Source organism: Mustela putorius, unplaced genomic scaffold, assembly GCF_011764305.1.
Source record: "Mustela putorius furo isolate JIRA1106 unplaced genomic scaffold, ASM1176430v1.1 tig00000929_pilon_pilon_pilon, whole genome shotgun sequence".
Lineage (NCBI taxonomy): Eukaryota > Metazoa > Chordata > Mammalia > Carnivora > Mustelidae > Mustela > Mustela putorius.
In genome coordinates, this window is record NW_025421520.1 from 1,642,019 (window position 1) to 1,661,905 (window position 19,887).

A 19,887-nucleotide genomic window follows, 5' to 3' on the forward strand; every position below is an offset into this window, starting at 1 on the left:
CCCGTGGGAGGCCAAGGGTCAGGCGGGGTGTTCTGCGGGGCTCAGGGCCCGGCATGTTGCCCGGCTCGCAGCCTTTCCTGCGGAAGACAGAACCACTTGCTGTTCCAGCAGAGACGCTCCACGAGGGACCGAGGCCCATGAGAGTCCCGGAGGGCCGCCAGGCCCAGATGCTGAGCAGCTGCTCAGGGTCCCTGAGACCCCGAGAACCCCAGAGAGCGGGTGACTTCTGCCTTCCGCGGGGAGGCTGCGGTGACCAGGAAGCGGCGATGGGTTCACGCGGCTCCCACTGACGTGCGGAGGACCGGTCAGTGGCCGGGGCAGAGCCCAGCCAACCCTGCCCCGACGCAGACCAGTTACCTACGCCTGCGACCCGTGCCTCTCACTGTCCCACAGGGAAGGAACTGGAGTCGAACCTGCGTGAACGGGGAACAGCGTGAAAACCCAAGCAAAGGGACCGTGCCAGAGTTCCATCAGGGTTCGCTCCCAATTTGGTAATTAGACCAGTTCTCAGGAAAGTCATTCAGGGAAAAGGGATGCGATGCTGCAACTTCCTCTCACGTGGCTCCTGGCCTCGCCGCTGACCAGCGATGGCCGCGGAGTCAAAGCACAAGTGCGATCCGAGCGTCAGGGTGGGGAGGTGCTCGTACCACGCGCGCACGGGCATCTGGATCCTTCCCAGCCCCTGCATGAGTGCTCAACTCTCAGTGACTGGCGCCCAAGGCCACCCAGCCCACGTATGGGCTTCGATCCCAAGGCACTGACCGTGGCTCAGCGATTAGGAAGGAACCGGATCTCCTCTCCATCTACCTGCTCCTCCTGCTGAGCGGGTGTCCCAAGTCCAGGCAAACCACAGAAACCCTATCGCTGTTTACATGGTAAGACCTGATTAGGGTTTTTGTTTTGTTTTGTTTGATAAAAGAGGTAGAGGTGATTTGCTTAATTATTTTTGTGAAAAAGCATTAGAGTATTTTAAAACTTTGAAGGATGGGTTCTGCATTATGAATGTCTTATAACAATTCTTATTTTAAAATAATTTAAGACTTACAGAGAAGTTGTTTGCATAAACTTCACCCAGATCCACTAGTGGTTGACATTTTGCCTCCTTTGCTTTATCTGGGTCTCTGGGCAGAGAGGGAGGGAGGGGTGAGGAGGGACTGTGCCGCTGAGGTGTAGCCCAAGCCACAGGTTGGGCAGATTTTCCTAAACGGGAAGGAGAAGGTGTGCAACCAGCCAACCTGCTGTTTCAAAACAAACCTTCACTGGCACTCTAAATAAAATACAAAAAATTACTTTATTTATACATTTTAATACATTAAAAAGTTTGTTCCTTATTCTGTTTTAGAGATGAAATCCCCTAGGGACTCCCGGCTGGCTCAGTCGGTAGAACATTTGACTCCTGCTCTTAGGGTCCAAGTGCCAGGCTAGATGCAGAGATTACTTAGAGGGAAAAAAAGACGAAGTCCCCTAAAAGATGAGGTCTTTTCACAAATTCTGTCAATACAATAGCAGTTCTCAACCTGCACCACAAGAAGCCCCCAAATTTCCACGTATACCAAGCACTGGGGACAGTATTTTCCAGAGCAGAGTATTACTGTAACACATCTTACTTTTTTAAGATACATTTTATTGTAGATGGGAAATAATAAACTATGATACTGTAGGGTCAAGTTTTACTTCATCTTTTTTAAAGACTTTATTTGTCAGAGACGGAGCACAAGCAGGGGCAGAGGGAGAGGGAGAAGCAGACGTCCTGCTGAGCTGGGAGCCCGACACAGGACTGGATCCAGGACCCGGGGCGTCGTGCATGACCTGAGCCGGAGGCAGCGGCTTCACAGAGCCGCCCAGGCGCCCCTACCATAATACATTTTGAAAACCCATATATTTACAAGCAAATCTGAGTTCACAGTAGCTTTTGGTCAAGATACACTCACTGAGAGCATACTAACATGTGATACCGTGACAGTGTGCTGCTATAAAGGGCTTTTACACTGAAAAAGGAGACATTAACGGACGGCCTGCCACGTAATACCTGCCAGACTTGGACGTCAGGAAGGAAGTCACAAATTCATCCCACGGCAAAGAGACCGCTTTTACTGTTTTAGTAACAAAGACGATATAAAAAGAGGATTCCGTTGAACCCAGTTTATCTTCTGCAAAAAGTCAGCCTGCGCAGCCACGCCCCCCACTAGGTGAGGGCCGTGTCAGGGACCGGGGACCGTTCTTCTCAGTCTTAGCGGCTGCCCCTGCTGTGAACGGCCTGTGGGCAGGTCTGCAGGTCATCGAGGAAGCAGGAGCTTACGCTGAGCACAGGTCGACGGTGTCGGTAAACCGGTGGTCTCGCTCGACTGACGCACTTTTCTCCCGAGCCCGACCCCGGGAGGCAGGCGGCTGTGCTGAGCCCCAGCGGAGGGGGGCACCTGCTCAGCCCTGCCGGCTCCCTGCCTGACCCCCACCCGCAGAGAAAGCGCAGGCTCCCGGCCGGTGCGCTCTGTTCCCTGCGGACGCGGCTCGGGAGCAGCTGGGAGACGCGGAGCGGGGCGGCCGGCGGTGGGGCCGACGAGCTGGAAGAGGCCGGCAGGCCGCTGTTCGTGCTCCTTGGGCGTTCAAGACTTAAATCCGTCCGTTTAGGGACACACACGGATACGCTGCCGTCACGTGGTCATTTCCAAACACACGCTGCCGTCGGCTCACGTACAGACGGTGTCTGAAAGCCTGTGACAAAAGGGGTTTCCACGGGAGCGGCCTCCCTCCGGCCAGGGGAGCCCCCTGCGGGACAGCGCGCCTCCGCCGCCGGGCTCGTGTCGATGCCCCAGAAAAGACTATTCCGTGCACACGTGCTGGTAACTTTTCAGTAGCCACAGGGGACACTTAACTCAAGTTCGCAGCACTTAAGACAGAGAAGCCGATTCTAAGAGCCGGAGAAGGACAGACATTCGTCGGTCATGACTGACTCTGCACAGACTCAGCCAGAGCCCAGGGTACTCGTGGGGCGTGTCTGTCGCTAGATGAGTGTTCACAGCTCGCAGGCGGCAGTGCTGTCCCAGTCACTTACTCCTCCCAGGACTTCGCCCAGAGGCCCACCGTCCGGCGTCTGACAGCTCTCTGGGGCCGTCCACGTTGTCGAGTAAAGCGCGGCGTGTATGGGATGGGCACACACGGGATAGGCACACGGGACGCGCCCTCGCATGTGGGAACCCCACTGAGTGCCGGCAGGAAGCTCCCGGCCACACTGCGCAGGACAGGCGTCCACAAGGCTTTGGGCAACCGCTCACCCTCCCCACACGCTTGCGTTCCCAACAGTGAAATAATCCATGAGGTATCAGCTACCACATTTAACTAATGGTTTTTGGACTTTAAATCAGTCCATCAAAAAGATAAAAGACCCATCCAATTCTTTATCACTGCACCGTCTAGCGAACCATCTATTAAAAATAAGGCCAACACAGGGGCACCTGGGTGGCTCAGTGGGTTAAAGCCTCTGCCTTGGCTCAGGTCATGATCCCAAGGTCCTGGGATGGAGCCCCGCATCGGGCTCTCTGATGGGCAGGGAGCCGGCTTCCCTTCCTCTCCCTCTGCCTGCTTGTGATCTCTGTCTGTCAAATAAATAAATAAAAATCTTAAAAAAAAAAAAAAAAAAAAAAAGGCCACCACATCCGTGATCTCACCCGCACCCTGCCCTGTCTCTACTGGAGGACGTGCCCGTGGCCACCTGGCCTGCCCTCCCCACCCTGGAAACAGATACGTGAGAACGTTTAAAACAGAAACACAGTATGACCTTGAATTTAAAAATCACTGGAAACGCAGGATCTCAAGCACAGCAGCCCGTGGCAGAGCCCTGCCACCTGCACACGCAGCCAGCGGCTTAACGAGCCTTCTGGGTTTAAAAGGGGCATTTTCAGAGAAATGTGCGGACCGCTCCTCTCCGCTTCGGGACTACATCATCAGGGAAGCCTTGCCCTGCAGAGCCTTGGTGGAGAGGTCGGCCCTCGCCCTCAGCCGTTGGGCCGCCTCCCGGCTCGTGCTCGCCGGCGCGCCCCTCAGCAGGAAGTGGCCGATGAAGAGCTTCAGGCCTTCTCTCAGCAGGCCCAGCTTCGGGCTGTCGCTCACTCTGCGCGGGGCACAGAAGCGGGCGTCAGCGAGGAGCCAGCCTCCCCCGGCCCGCGATCCCCGGGAACCTCCAACCGGGAGACGGGACTGAACGGCTTTGAAAAGCAGAATTCTCAACTAAGAGCTTAACAGTGCCCTCCGCGCCGTAGAGACCGTCACTGCCGGCTGTCAGGCAGCTTCATGTTCCCCAAACCGAGCGCAGAAGACACCAGCTGCAAATAAGGTACTAAGCTGCGTGTCACGTATAACAACCTTGCTTTTTCTAAGTCAACGTAAGTGAGAATAACTTCCTTCACCTCTTCTCCACGTTTTAACAAAACAAGCTGAGAACATACCTTGCAAAAATTGAACCAAGGTCTTCAGCTTCTGTTTCCATTAACACAATATATAACACTTTTCGTAAAAAGTGGACTCTGGGTTTATCCAGTTCGCCGAATTCCACTACCTAATTAGAATCAGGACAGAGAAAACAAGTCACATTTAATCAATTTTTTCAGTAATTTCAAGAAGTAGGGGCATCTGGGTGGCTCAGCGGGTTAAAGCCTCTGCCTTTGTTCTGCTCAGGCCATGATCTCAGGGTCCTGGGATCGAACCCCGCATCGGGCTCTCTGCTCACCCTCCACCTCTCTGCCTACTGTGATCTCTGTCAAATAAATAACAAAAAATCTCAATAATTTCAAAAAGTAGAGTAAAAACGCACCCACCCCTTTAAGTAAGGCTGTTTCCAGCTACAGAAGATGGAAGAGCTATGGGCGAGGGCGTGTGGCCACGGCCTCTGTGCCCTGCGGGCTGGGGCACGCACGCCACTGTCCAGGGCAACCTTCCCTGGATGAAGTTTCCGTGGATCAGGAATTTAATTGGTCGGGGGCGGGACGCCCACCACGAAGGGAGAGGCGGCCACGGAGCGCCGCGCCACGGCTCACCCGCTCCTGCGCCTCCCCGTCCGACTCCTCCCCGCTTAGCGGCGGCCGGTGGGGGATTTAGAACGAGGACCTGCACGTGAACCCAAAGTGCAAGTGAGATTCTCAGAGATGAACAAAACAACTGTACCCATGCCTCGTGCATGAGTTATGTCTACACTGCAAGGCACTGTGTACTTTCTAGGACGTCTAGGACATGATAAACACATGGCCCCAGTGAGTTAGAATCTAAGGATGTGCGTTTTCTTGAGGTACTGGCTATGAACAATCCCACTGCCGTTTTCATCACTTTTTTTTTTTTTTTTTTTTTTTAAAGATTTTATTTATTTGACAGAGAGAAATCACAAGTAGATGGAGAGGCAGGCAGAGAGAGAGGGGGAAGCAGGCTCCCTGCTGAGCAGAGAGCCCGATGCGGGACTCGATCCCAGGACCCTGAGATCACGACCCGAGCCGAAGGCAGCGGCCTAACCCACTGAGCCACCCAGGCGCCCGTTTTCATCACTTTTAAGACTTTCATCCAAGATACAAACCTTTAAAATAGAAAGCGGAAGTGATTTCGTCTTCAACAAGTGGGCTACCAGGTGAACCAAATTAGAGAAATTAGTGGCTGGCAAATTTTCTAAGTCCCGAAATTTATCCCATATGCTGAACTGGAAAGTCATCTGATGGGGAAAAAAAAGTTACAACGTGGGCTGCTGTTACAAGTCGCCAAGACGTAACGCAGCTGTGTTCGGAGCGGCGTCCACGACGTCAGGACGAGCCCGGAGCAACGCGGCCTCCTTCCCTGCACACACCCGCTGCTGTCCTGCCACAGGAGCTTCTTTCTGCCGTGGGTTTCCCCCTCCAATCGGCAGAAATGCTGAGAAAGATCAGAGAAGGCTGGTGCCATCTAAGATCTAAAAGGCACTCCCCCGGGGACGCAGGCTGCACGACACCCTCCTCTGAGACAGGAAAAGGGGGCCTGGCACTCCTCTGCCCCATCCCTCGGCCTCCACGACACCCACCTGCTCTCCCCGAGAGCGAGCCTGGCCGCGGGCATGGGTCCTGGAATTGTCCCCCCGCACGCGGCACTCGGCGCAGGCTGACCGTCTCACTCGGGGTGCTCGTTCCGGGTGGGCTGAGCCAGATGATGTGCAGGGAAACAGTGGAGCACAGGTGACTGGCGGGCTGCTAGTGGGCTTACCTGGAACCTTCTCTGGTATTCACAGAACTTGCCAGCCAGGAATGCGTAGAAAGGGTTGTAGGTCTTCTCTTGAAGGCAGCAATCCACGAGGACATGAACTATCTCCCGCTCCTGCTGGTCCTTCAGCCGCAGCCTGCGACGCAGAGGACACAGAGACGGCGGGTCACGAGGCGGGAACCATGGGCAGGCCTGTCCTCGTGCCCGCACACTCTGCATTTGAAGCCCATAAAGGAAAATTAGCATCAGATTTGTTGAGAAGTATTTTGTGAAGGTACACAGGTACTTTCAAAATCGTTTTACAGGGGCGCCTGGGTGGCTCAGTGGGTTAAGCCCCTGCCTTCGGCTCAGGTCATGATCTCAGGGTCCTGGGATCGAGCCCGGCATCAGGCTCTCTGCTCAGCGGGGAGCCTGCTCAGCGGGGAGCCTGCTTCTTCCTCTCTCTCTGCCTACTTGTGATCTCTGTCAAATAAACAAATAAAATCTTAAAAAAAAAAAATCGTTTTACAACGAATTACAGAAACTATACCAGGAAGTTTTTAATTTAGAAGTCATCAGAAACACAGCCGCAATATGAGGAATTTTTTTTTTTTTAAGATTTTTTATTTGACAGAAGAGAAATCACAAGCAGGCAGAGAGGCAGGCAGAGAGAGAGGAGGAAGCAGGCTCCCTGCTGAGCAGAGAGCCCGATGTGGGACTCAATCCCAGGACCCGGAGATCATGACCTGAGCCGAAGGCAGCGGCTTAACCCACTAAGCCACCCAGGCGCCCTCAATATGCGGATTTTAAGTAAATTTATAACCACCCACAGACACTGTGACTAATCAGTTGGTCAGCTGAGACTTTTAATCAAAATATACCATAAAATGTTCCAATTTGGAACCACCAGTGGCCAGTGCAGGGGCAAGACTGGACCCAGGGCAGGAGGGGAGAGAGGACAGTCCAGCTGGCCCGAGCGGCATCTGACCCGACCCTTCATAAAACCAACTGTGCTGATTTCTTCGACAGCATCTGATCACAGTGTCTGCACTAGTGCTTACTTTAGAAGCTTCTCAAACGCGTCCAAGAAATCTTCACTAGTCATTATCGTACAGAATATGTTCCTCCTGACATCGGTGTTCATTCTTTGCTTTCGGGCGAGTTCTAGTATCTTCCCACTAACCTGAAAGAGGGGCGATTAAGAGCACACCGATGTCTCAAGAAGTTACTCTGGTTCACTGTGGTTACCAAGTCTCTAAAAGACAACACGTATGCTTCCCTGGCTTATACTGAAGACTAATTCTGAATTACATGGAAATACGTTTATGTGTGAATGCTACACCTTTATTCTCTGGTACGCTCCCACAAGAGAAAACCAGAGCAAGAGACAAAGCACACCCCAGGAGGAGACAGCCGCCTGATACGGGGGAGCCTCTCAAGGGCAGCGCGGCCCATCCATGCAGGCAAAACCAGCATGTATCAGAGAGAGGCGGCCACAGCCAAAACAGGCAGGACGATGAGGTGTGTCATGGGACCCTGAGACCAAAAAGGGTGATCAGGGGAAAACGAAGGAAACCCGAATAATATAGGAACTTTAGTTAATAATCAAATACCAAGAAATATGAAGAATTCTGACAATCTGAAATCCAAGTCTAATGGACGGGAAGCAGCACCTTGTGGGAACGCCTGTCCCTCAGGACCGGCATCTGCAACCCGAGGGTTCGGACTTTCCCAGGCTCCCCTTGTTCGATTCAGTTTTTAAGTCCTTTACGTACACTATTTTGGGACTTAAAAAAACTTAAAAAGAAACCAAAGAAATTGAGTGAAATCCTATCACAAAACAGTAACAACTTCTGGAGGGGTCTGAGGAAACCCATGTCTGTATGTCTCATAACCACGCAACCAACTGGGGACTCCCGCAGGGCCCGCCGTGGGACACCAGGGCGACAGCGCAGGGCTCTCATACCGTCCCCGAGGGTGGCTTCTCTGCGATCTTCTGCTGACCGTTGTCAATCATAGGGGCCCCAGTCCACACGGACCCCACGATCCACCAGCGGCCGGTCTGCTCGGCATTCAGGATGCTGTCCCAGGAGATGCGGAGCTGAGTTTCGGCGCCCGAGCCGGCGCTGCGCACCTGAGAGGAGCAGGTGAGACGCTGCCGCTGGCTCACAGTCTGCACTGTCGCCGCCTCGGGCGTTTTCTTTTTTTTTAAAGATTTATTTATTTGACAGACAGAGACCACAAGTAGGCAGAGAGGCAGAGAGAGAGGGGGAAGCAGGCTCCCTGCTGAGCAGAGAGCCCGATGCAGGGCTCGATCCCAGGACCCTGGGATCATGACCTGAGCCGAAGGCAGAGGCTTCACCCACTGCGCCCCCCAGGTGCCCCTTGGGCGTTTTCTGCTCCTGACTGCGGAACTGCCGGCTCGTGAGCGCTGTGCCGGGTCACTGACAGTCAGGGCAACTGACCAGTTGGAATCATGCCAAAGGCAGAGGTAAACTCAGTGCCTCTGCTTGAGGGCTAAGGGTCTACCACCTCGAACACTGCTGTCTTTGCAAAGCTGTTGCACCCGGCAAGAGGCTCAGATGCAGATGCAGACCCCAAGGAAAGCCGCATGCAGCTGGTGTTAAAAACTTGCCCAGGAGCGCCTGGGTTTGCAGAGCCGATCTGAGACCTGCCCAGAGCCAGGGCTAGGGATGTCCGTGGGTCTCAGCTGCCGCCCCACACCGGGAGTACCTGGGGAGCCTCAACAGGTGGGCCCCACCACCCCGATGCTGACTTTATCAGTCTGGGTGGGACCCTGGCCTGAGCCCTCTTTCAAAGTGACCAGAGTTTTCTATGGTGCGGCTGAGTCGAGCACCACAGGCTTGGTGTTGGGGACGCTGTGCTCATAGGGACAGCCCTGCACCCGGCCCAGTTGGAGGGTGTCTCACCACAGAAATGTGACACTTATTCCCAGTATCTTGGAACTCCTCCACGACCCCCCCACCTTTTAAAAAAGATTTTATTTAACAAAGAGAGAAGCAGCGAGAGAGGAACACAAGCAGGGGGAGTGGAAGAAGGAGAAGCAGACTCCCCGCCGAGGAGGAAACCTGATGTGGGGCTCAATCCCAGGACCCTGGGATCATGACCCAAGCCGAAGGCAGACACTTAACTCACTGAGCCGCCCAGGTGCCCTGGAACTCTTTTTTTTTTTTTTTTTAAAGATTTTAATTTATTTGACAGAGAAAGATCACAAGTAGACAGAGAAGCAGGCAGAGAGAGAGGAAGGGAAGCAGGCTTCCCGCTGAACAGAGAGCCTGATGCGGGGCTTGATCCTGGACCCCAGGATCATGACCTGAGCTAAAGGCAGAGGCTTTAACCCACTGAGCCACCCAGACACCCCCTGGAACTCTTTTTTTAAAAGGATTTATTTACTTTAGAGCGAGAGAGTGCAGGCACCAGTAGGGGGACGAGCAGAGGGCCAGAGACTCTGAAGCCAACTCCAGCTGCCCCGGGCATGGGGCCTGACACCGGGCGTGATCTCACCACGCTGAGATTCCGACCTGAGCTAGAATCAGGAGTCAGCTGCTCAACCGACGGAGCCCCCCAAGCACCCTCTTGGAATGACTACTAAGCAGACATGGCACTGACTTCCAGCTCCGACTGCCTTCACAGCTTCACAACGAGCCCATGTGGATGGGGAGCTCACCAGGGGCACCGGGGCAGCTCCGTGGCTCAAGCCTCTGACTTCAGCTCAGGTCATGAACCCAGGGTTCTGGGATGGAGCCCTGCATCAGCTCCCTGCTCAGTGGGAAGCCTGCTTCCCCCTCTACCCGACCCCTGCTCGTTCTCTAATAAATAAAATCTTGAAAAAAAGAAAAGAAAAGAGCCTCACCAACGCTCTCTGTAACTTCCTGAGCTTCTCCACAGGCTCAGGGTCATAGCCCGGGATCTTCCGCACGTCATTATTCTTCAGCGCCAACATGGTCTCCAGCATAAACCGAACCTTTAAGGAAACATAACAGAAGAAATCACCGTTTCAGAGCCCGAACAACAGACCCTCTGTTCTGGGAAGAGCCACATCGGCTGCACACAGCGTCACCGCTGCTGACGGTAAACCGGTGATGGTTTTCTGGAGACAGTCGCCAACAAGAACCTCTTGCTCAGGACCACATCTCAGTACGACTGTGCCACCTGGCCTCTGCCGCAACCCTGAACACCCCGAGATCTGACATCGCCTCCTCCGCCCCCATCACCTCTGACCCACCCCCGGTGCCCATCGCGCCCCCGCGGTCTTAGTTCCACTGTATTCCAACTTCTTCCCCGTGCCTGCCCTTCTTACCTTTTTAACTTTCAAAACTGAAAATATCCTAATTAGGAAAAGTTGTGAGAACGATAAAAAAGAACTTCTGCATACCCTCCTCTGAGCTTCTCCCCAACGTCACCTACTTCCCTCTACCTAACTCGCCTGCTGCAAAGCTCCCGTTTAACAGCGTACCCTAATCACAGTCGGGGTGTGCAGCTGCCATGATCACCGTCAGAACATCTTCATCCTCCCCAGAAAAAAACTCCACGCCCACTATGGACACTCCCCATCTCCCCAACCCCCATCCCCAGGTAACAGAGGCTCCTTCCTGCCTCTGCTGTCTTCTGGGTTTTAAACTTGGCCTCAGAGCATTCAACCCAGGAATAAGTGCTTTCTTGGGACACTCTGGACCAGGCTCCAGGAGCCTCGTCCTGCTCTCCCTCCCCTAAACCACGCAGCTGAATGCCAGCGCTCGTCCGCTCCCCACTGGACCCCAGCAACTCCCCAGCCTGCGCAGCTCCTGGGATTGCGCCCCTTCGTGGGTGACACCAGCACCTCATTTCAGGATTTCCGAAGCAGCCTGTCTTTCTTCCTGCGTCTGTGTCCTTCTGCTGGCCTGCCGTCCAGCACGGGTAACCCTGGCCTTTCCTGTCCTTCAAACTGCCTCTCCCGCCGGCCCACGCCGTCTGCTCCCGCCGACCTCCTAACCCCACAGCCACTGCTGCTAGGCTAAGCCTCCCTGCCGGCGCCCGCGGTGGCCTCTCCCTGCCCTGCCCTCCTCTCCCTCTTCTTGGTGTGGTCAAAGTACCGTGGAAACAGCATCCATTGCTTACCTGGCTCAGAACCGTCTGTGCCTCTAGGATAAAATCCCGGGCCCCTGAAAAGGTTCCCAAGGCCTCTTGTGGCCAGCCTCTGCCTGCCCCTCCTGCCCGCTCCCCTGCAGGCTCCTGACACCAATACTTCTCTCGTTTCTAAAGTGACTTCCTCTCCTCTCTTACAGGCTTCCCGTGGCTCGCCTGTGCCTCGAGCAACTGGCAGATGAGGTGGGAAGCACAACCAGCCCCCATCTCCTCGATGGGGGAACCAAGGCTTGGAAGACTCAGGGCCCAACGCTGTTAAGCAGCAGGGCGGAAATCCAAGAGCGCTGATGCCTGAGGCTTGTGCCACAGCCTTCCTCAAGAAAACGCTTTCCGAAAAGACAAATGTTAAAGAAACTGATTCTTAAATTCACAGAATATCTGAGTCCTTAGAAGAAAAACAGTTCTTTCACATTCTGGTGATAAAGCCACAAAACCTGATGAGGCAAAAAAACAATGGGGATCGCGAAGAAATTACATGTGATTTTACCCCAAACACTTATTTTAAAGCTCTGGTCAGCGTGTGAGCACGCGGGCACTCAGGAGCAGGTCAGGCTTACCCTGTTCTGGTCCCGGAACTTGCCGCTGGCCGCACTGGCTTTGGCCTGGGCCTCCACGATCAGTTCCTTGAGTGACAGAGCATCATCTTTTCTCAACGAGAAGCCCACGGTTTTCAGCATTAATAGGGTCAGTTCAATATCTTTTTCTGTGAAAGTCCCAATAAGCTTTTTCAAAATGTCAAAGACCAGGCAAGCGTGCACCACGTGGAAGTTATACAAATGAGCGACGACGGTGAGCAGGTTCTCACACTCCTTCCCTTCGCCTCCGTTCTTATAGGCGGCGTCAAACCTCTTCACCACGGCCTCCAGAAAGTGAGCACCAACCTGGACAAAGACAGGGGAGAGAATGTCACTGCGAACACGCAACAATCAAACATCAGCAAGCTCTTCGCGGGGGTCCTTCTTCCTTCTTCCACAAAACTTAAATGTATGTTGAAAAAAGAACAGTGTTTAAGTGAACCCATAAAGCGTACACGCAGCAAGGTATAAACTCCAACACAGCGTGAATGTTAGCGAGCAGTGAAGTCTGAACGGATAGTATGAGGCCGCAGTGACCGACGACCCATGGCGACCTGCCTCAGCTCCCAAACCCCAAAGAACGTCCTCTGTTCTTTAAAATCAACAAGGTCCTGTTTTTAGCCAGCAGCCATTCTGATGCCTAAAAAAGGAAAATCATTAAAACTGTCAAGAACACATGTGCAGCTCTAGGAACGTCCTGCTGTTCGTCACCCTCGTCTCTCCGGCCTGGAGGGGCCAGAGGGGCCCCTGGAGGGGCCAGAGGCAGGGGCTCAGTGATGGCAGGGAGGGATGTCGGCACACTGGCCACGGAATGAGCGCTGAAGCGTGGACGAGGAACCTGAGGGATACACCCTCCTCCTCCTCCTCCGACCACCGTATTGTCCAGATGCGACCTGCAGGGAATCAGAGCTCTGCAGACAGCAAGACAAACGCAGGCATAAAACACACTTCGGTTTGTTTTCAATCACACCAGTGGAATAACTACGTTAACATTCCTCAAAACTCTAGATTCCAGGTAATATCTTCAAAATAAAACTTAGTATGACTTTGGGGCACCTGGGTGGCTCAGTGGATTAAAACTTAGTATGACTTTTATTTATTTATTTATTTTTTAAAAAAAGATTTTATTTATTTATTTGATAGGCAGAGATCACAAGTAGGCAGAGAGGCAGGCAGAGAGAGAGGAGGAAGCAGGCTCCCTGCTGAGCAGAGAGCCCGATGCAGGACTCAGTCCCAGGACCCTGAGATCATGACCTGAGCCGAAGGCAGAGGCTTTAACCCACTGAGCCACCCAGGTGCCCCACGACTTTTATTTTTTAACATGTTATTTTTTTCAATAATCCACACACCTACTGTGGGTGTGGTTCCATGCTGGAACCCACAGCCCCGAGATGATGAGTCGCACGCACCACTGACGGAGCTGGCCACACCCCTACTTAGGGTATCACTGAAAAATAGGAAGAACATTCCTGCTGCTGCAGTTACTGAAGAACATATGTGAATTCGGGGTGCTCGAGTGACTCAGTCGTTAAGCATCTGCCTTTGGCTCAGGCCATGATCTCAGGGTCCTGGCATTGAGTCCCACATCAGGCTTCCTGTTCAGTGGGGAGCCTGCTTCTCCCTCTGCCCCCACACCCCGCTTGTGCTCTCTCTCTGATAAATGAATAAATAAAATCTTTAAAAAGAAAAAAAGGTACATTAATTTTGACTTGGGGAATTTAACACAGATCTGTGCAGACCTGATTTTTATTTCTAAACGACTCAGAAACAGCTCAGTAACTGACAACACGGGCTCCGTAACAGACTCTCCTTCCGTGAACTCCCACGAGGAGGTTTTTGTCAGGGAGCTGCGGGAGGCGTAATGGCCCCAGTGCCGAGGGCTCGTCACCCGCCGGGAGAAGTGCTAGTGCGCCTCGTTAGCCAACTACCATGACGGTTTCCCGTAGTGTGAGTCATTTCAGGTGTCCTTCGCGCTCCTGGCGGAGGCGTGAATGAGAAGTGGGACCCGTAACCTCCGGTGTTCAAGTCCATGAATCCCTGCATGTTGTGCGCGGCGGGGCCTGCAGCACGGACCGTCGCTCCCACTCCTGTCTCCGGAGAACCCTCTGCAGCACGGAGCAGCAGCGTGACACGGGGTGGCGGGGGTTCCACGGAGGCTCCCTGACGACGGCAGTGGGCCCTGGCACTCCCGGGTCCCCTCCTGGTGGGGCGGCGTCCAGGGCCTCCGTTATACCTCACCACCGAGAGAAGGGACTCACGGGGTCTTATGTGAAAACAAGGACGGCTCTGAGAAAAACAGCTGCTTCGAAGCGAGATTCTCCAAACCACCAGCACAGACGTCAGGGGAGGGGAGTCATACTGCTCCGAAGATGTGGGGCCTGCGCCTCTCTGTGCCCCTCCCAGCGCCCAGAAGGTCCTGGAACATGCACCTTGCAAACCTCGCCCACCGTACTACTACTGCTGCATGCGAAAGCCTGGTTCCCAGAGGTCGTCTACGGAGAGCGACGCAGCCCGCAGCGGCGGGACCGGCGGGAGAAGCGCCGTCCGACCGGAAAGCGCCCTCCCGCATCAGGCAGAAGTTAGGATGACTAACCATCCTAGCCCCAGCACTTCCTCTCGGCTGCACCCCAGAACGCGCTCTTTGCCTGCAGACGGCGCTGAACCACCCCGCGCGGGAAGACGCCAGTGCAGAGCTGCCAGGGGATGGTGACCCCGTGGCAGCCCAGGCAGCATCTCCCCGGCGGCACACCGCTGTCACCGCGGAACCTCTAGTGGCGTGAAGACCAGCCCGGCTGGTCTGTGGCTGCTGGAGAGCCTGCACAGGCCTGCTGTGAAAGACTCCAGGGAGTTCTGGATGCAGTGGACCAAGACAACGAGGGGCGGCAGCGTGCTGCCAACAGTTCCAGAGTGCTCTGCGGCCGCCCACCTGCCCTCCTGGCCCTGCTGGGACCTGCGCGGATGGGAGGAAGGGGGGCACCCCTGTGCAGACCTGCCCCAGGGGCCGGGCCGTTCCCCGGGGCTTTGCTGCCAAAGCCCCTTCCTGCAACGAGGGTGATCAGAAGGCAAAGAAACCAAAACCTCCAGGAGAGATCCTGCCCCACAGAAAGCCCCAAAGGGGCACTGAGTCCTTGAGTATGAATGTCACCTGGAACTATGAGGCCCTACGCACCAATCGTCCGTTCGTTCCCGGGCCTTGGTATGAATGCGTGCAATCAGAGTGGTTTCCTCCAACGACCCCGGGACAGGCCACCGGGGGGAAACAGAACTCTGCCTAAGAGGCTGGCACTCACCATATGCAGTGACAGAAAAGGCCTTTTTTATCAGAGCCAGAGTGGGCACCACATGGCCTCCCTGGGGTGAACCCAGAGGCCGGCGAACGAGGACAGAGCACACGACGAGGGGGGACAAGTCCTCCTTCAGCGGCGGCTGTTACCCAGCACCGTGCAGGTGCTCCCTGTGCGCTGCTCGAACGAGTCCCGACACAGGCCTGCTTCACACACGAGGGCGCGGGAAGGTCTGGGTCCACCCAGAGGGGGCGCTGGTGGCTCCAGGCCTCACCCCCATCATGTGTCCCCCTCGCTGGCTTCAGTCGAGGTCTACCTCCCAGGCTGCTGGCCTCACTGACGAAAACACTGACCTCCATCCAGCACGGACACTGGAGTGGCAAGCCTGCACGCAGCACCGCGTACAGAGAGTCTGAGACCAGTCCCTGCTGCAGGGGGAATACGAAGAAAAGACCGGAGCCTGCGCGAAACACAGCTCCGGGCAGGGTACCTACCTCGACCCCGACCGTGTGGTGAAGGATGCTGAGCACCAGCACGGGCTCCATCACCAGCCGGCTGGGCACGGCGGCGGCGGGCGCGCAGGCGCTCAGGAGGACGCCCGTCAGGGTGCTGTTCACGTCCTTCCTGCTGTGGGCCCTGTACAGCTCCTCCAGCTGCCCGCTGATGGAGGCCACGCTCGGCTCGCTCAACCTGCAGACAGTGGTCAAAGCAGAGGGGCGGTGAGGCCTCACCCCGGCACGGACGCGATCAGCTGATGTACATCAGTGGAAGTCATCGACACTCCCGCTGCCCCGAGTCAGGCACACACCAAACCCACGAGCGGCTCTGATCTCGGCTGCTAACCTAACGCATACTGCGTGTCCTCACACAGAACCCGCCGGAAGCCTCCCTCTCCACCTGAAGCGTGGCCCCGGCGAAGCCCACGGAGGGCTGTCTTGTTGAAGAGCACGGAGACCGTAAGGACGACACGCCTGGTAGCTGGTCCAGCGTCCCAGGCAGAGGCAAGGAAGCAGCCTTACTAGCACATCAGGCGTGCTGCTGGGAAAAGTCCAACGTCTCTACTTTTTGGTCTGTGGCCACCACAAGTTTCTAGTTCCCACACGGAGAAAAGGTTGCTCCCTTGCTGGGTAGAGGAGCAGGGTGGGTAGGGTGCACGACCGCCACCGCACCCATGCCGACACTCAGCACTCGCACAGCGTGTTGGGGGAGGGTCCAGGATGTACGCTGTTCTGTTTTTGTCATTCACTTTTTTTAGGGGTAGTTGGGGGGCTCAGTTGGTTAATTGTCTGCCTTCGACTCAGGTCATGATCCCGGGGTTCTGGGTCCGAGCCCTGCATCGGACTCCCTGCTCAGTGGGGGAGTCTGCTTCTCCCTCTCCCTCTGCCCCTTACCCCGACTTGTGTGTACACATGTGCACTCCACTCCCTCTCTCAAATAAATAAAATCTTAAAGAGTTTAAAAAAATATTTACTTAAGAGAGACTTCAAGTGCACGTGAAAGTGAGTGCAGAGACCGATGTGGGGCTCCATCTCAGGACCCTGAGATCACATCCTGAGCAGGAGTCAAGAACCGGGACGCTCGACCAATTGAGCCACCCAGGCGTCCAGAAAACACTGATCTGTTTTCATTAAAAACAAAGCAGTGGGTGTGTGGGAGGTGGGGTGGGGGGTAGGTCGGGGGACGAGAGGACTGGGTACGACCACGAAGGCTAGCAGGAGCCACGTGGTGCTGGGAGGGTCCCCTCTGCACCGTGGTCAGGGACCTGACGCTTCCTGCAGCGGAGAATGCACACGTGTGACCCGGAGGAATAAGCAAGGGGGCTGCGCGCGGCACTCCTGAGCGGCAGTGCCATGCGGGGGCAGGACAGGCCCTGCCGGCCCCTGTTCCTGGGACTTTTCAGAACCACGTGGGCACCTGCGTGGCTTTCGGACCCTCAAGGGTTCAAAGTACCAAGTGGAAAAGGTGGGCTTCCTGCTTTTCAGCGCACAGATCACAGCAACAGAGAGGAGCAGACCAACTACCACGCCCCCTCCCCATCGCTTACAGTCTGGTTCCCGGCAACGTTTCTGTAGCTTTAGAAAACAGACGAGCTCTTGGCACGGCTGAGATGGCAACGGACGAGGTACCTGTTGATCAGACCTTTGACATGTTTCTGCAGCCTCTGCAGGCCCTCCTTTCTCTGACCGCTCGCGGTCTCCTCAGCTTGCCTCACGTGAGGGGGGATGTACTTGCCCTCGTTCTCACAGAGACTCTGCTTGAAAAGACAGCATTACAAAGTTTTACGTGAACAAGGTACTCTCCTCTGCTTGCTATGCTCCCCTTCCCGCAATAGAGTCCCAAGGAGGCACGGAAGCTGTAACGACCGACCACCGAGGCTTAACCCCCCTTAGAAATGTGCTGAGCGCCCGGGGGAGTCCTGAGTGGGGGTCAGTGCTGCCGGGACGGTCAGCATCTTCTCCGCCCTGTGACTTCGCCGCCACACCTGAGTCCTCCACTGTGCAGGAGCTCAGGCTTCGCGGCCGGCTGGCACAGCAGCTCACACGCACCTCGATCCCGTGCACCCCCAGTCTGGAGGGAGAGTGTCCTAAAGTGACTCTAAACTCGCCAAAGCATCTACATCGGTCGGGTGCTCAGTATCCCTCGGTCTGCCGCACGGAGGGCTACATGTCACTCCTCTGACCCACACTCCCCGGCCCGCGCGGGCTTTGGGAGACAACCACGGCATGATCCACGCTGTCAGGGGGTTACGCGGGGCTGGGGACACCCCATTTATGCACCCAGAAACCGTGGCTCCTGTGACCCCCATGAGCTCAGGCCGCTGGTGAAGAGACCTTCGCAGGCTGTGAAAGCAGAGTCAGGACGCGACCGAGGCTCTGGGAGAGGACGGCCCGAGAGAGGTCGGAGCGCGCAGACCAGCGCAGACCAGCACACAGCGAAGGGCTGAGGGAGAACCGGGCCGGGGAGGCACGGATGGCGGGGCAGGAAGAACGGGCATGCGGGCGACTGCCCCGCCAGGTGCCGGCTGAGGGGACCGTGTGGACCGCGAGGGGCAGCCCGGGAAGGCCTCGCTGCTCTGTCCTGGATCCGGACTCCACCTTCGGTGCAGACCCTAGCCCGGGGCGCGCGGCCGACCGGCTGTTCCGGATGCGCCGCGGGAGCAGCGGGCGGGAAAAGGAGAAGGGCGCGGGGAGGGCCGAGCCGCGGCGGTGCTGCGGGCCTCCCGCACCTCGGTGGCCGGGACAAAGGGGCGGGGGGGGGGGCAGGTTGGCTTCGGACACGGAGCAAGGAGAGTCCGCCTTAGCACAGCCGGGGGCGACCTCCAGCTTTCGGGATGAAATGAGCGCTAGGGACGTCCTCTCCCGGAGCTGCTCGTCTTGGGGTTATAGACACGACACCCCGGTTCGTCCCGGAGCTGCTCGTCCTGGGGTTACAGACACGACACCCCGGTTCGCCCCCGCCGGCTGCACAACTGCCGGTACCTCGGCCCCAGGCTTGCCGCCCCCTCCCTTCAGGCAGGGATCCGAGCTCCCCCCGACCTGGTCCGCTGCGCCCGGGTCCTCCGGGGCCGGCTCCGTCCCTCCGTCCGCGAAACGGACCCTCCTTCCGCACGCGGCTCGCCCTTGCGGGGCTGGTCGCCCGTCGTCGTCCACGTCCGCGTCCTCGGTCTCTGCTCCGGCTTCTGCTCCCGGCCGGCCCTCTTCTTCCTCTGCCTCGTGCTGCCCTTCGCCGTCCGTGCCGCTGTCGGTGCCGCCGTCGGTGCCGCTGTCGGTGCCGCCGTCGGTGCCGCTGTCGGTGCCGCCGTCGGTGCCGCTGTCCGTGCCGCTGTCGGTGCCGCCGTCCGTGCCGCTGTCCGGCAGCGTCTGTCCGTCCTCCTCCCCCTCCTCGTCGTCCCCCGCGCGGCCGCCTTCGCCCCAGCCGCCGCGGTGTCCGGGCTCCAGGGCCCCCAGGAGGTAGTCGAGCCCATCCCGGGCGAAGCTGAGCGGCACGGAGCTCCCGCCGCCCTTCCTCTTGCGCTTGCTCAAGCCGAGGCGCCGCTCCAGCTTCCGGATCTCCCGGTCCTCCTCCTCGTTGGCCGCCAGAAGTGCCCGTTTCCGAGCGGCGGCGGCGGCCGCAGAGGGCCGGGGGGTCCCGGGGGGGGCTCTGGGCTCGGGGCGGGCCCGGGCGCCCTTGGCCTGGGGAGGTCGCAGCTCCTCCGGCGGCGGCGGCGGCGGCGGCGGCGGCGGGGCCCGACGAGGGGACGGTCGGCCGCCCTCCCCCGCCGCTGCCGCCGCCCCCGCCGCCCCGGGGCCGCCCGTTCCCCCGGCTCCGCCGCCGCCGCCCGCACGCGGGCCCTCCGCGAGCCCCGCAGTCCTCCGCAGCCGGCGCGCCTTCCTCAGGTGCCGCTTCTCCTTCCTCAGCTCCTTGCGGCTTTTCCTCCCGCCCGGCCGCACGCGCCCGCCCGTGGGGGGCCCCGCGGCGCCGCCGGGGATCTCAGCCTCGGAGCTCGCCTGCACGAACTCCTCCACCGCGAGCTTTAGCCGCTTCAGGGCCCCCTCGGTGCCGCCCCGCGGCCCGCGGCGTACCCCGCGCCCGGGCTGCCTGGGGGGGCCCCGGCCCCGGCGGCCGAGCCGCCGCGCCGTTCCAGCGCTCGCGGACGCCGCCATTTTCCCGGCTGCTCCTACGCCGACTTCCGGCCGGGGCGGGACTTCCGGACAGAG

At 57.2% G+C, this 19,887-nt stretch overlaps 1 protein-coding gene across 3 annotated transcripts; it reads right to left on the reverse strand.

Moving 5' to 3' along the window:
- Window positions 1–3,751: 3,751 nt before the first annotated feature.
- NOM1 (nucleolar protein with MIF4G domain 1) lies at window positions 3,752–19,867 on the reverse strand. 3 transcript variants are annotated; one of them, XM_045086282.1, is made up of 11 exons: window positions 18,727–19,867; window positions 17,317–17,441; window positions 15,685–15,880; window positions 11,889–12,212; window positions 10,061–10,171; window positions 8,153–8,320; window positions 7,248–7,369; window positions 6,211–6,343; window positions 5,558–5,689; window positions 4,443–4,552; window positions 3,752–4,108 (listed from the first exon to the last, which is right to left on the reverse strand). In XM_045086282.1, the coding sequence occupies exons 1-11, from the start codon at window positions 19,831–19,833 to the stop codon at window positions 3,934–3,936; spliced, it is 2,703 nt and encodes a 900-aa protein (XP_044942217.1). In that variant the 5' UTR covers window positions 19,834–19,867; the 3' UTR covers window positions 3,752–3,933. The 3 variants fall into 3 exon arrangements, with proteins under 3 accessions (XP_044942217.1, XP_044942216.1, XP_044942218.1); XM_045086281.1 differs by having other exon boundaries at window positions 17,317–17,444; XM_045086283.1 differs by lacking the exon at window positions 5,558–5,689 and having other exon boundaries at window positions 17,317–17,444.
- Window positions 19,868–19,887: the final 20 nt, after the last annotated feature.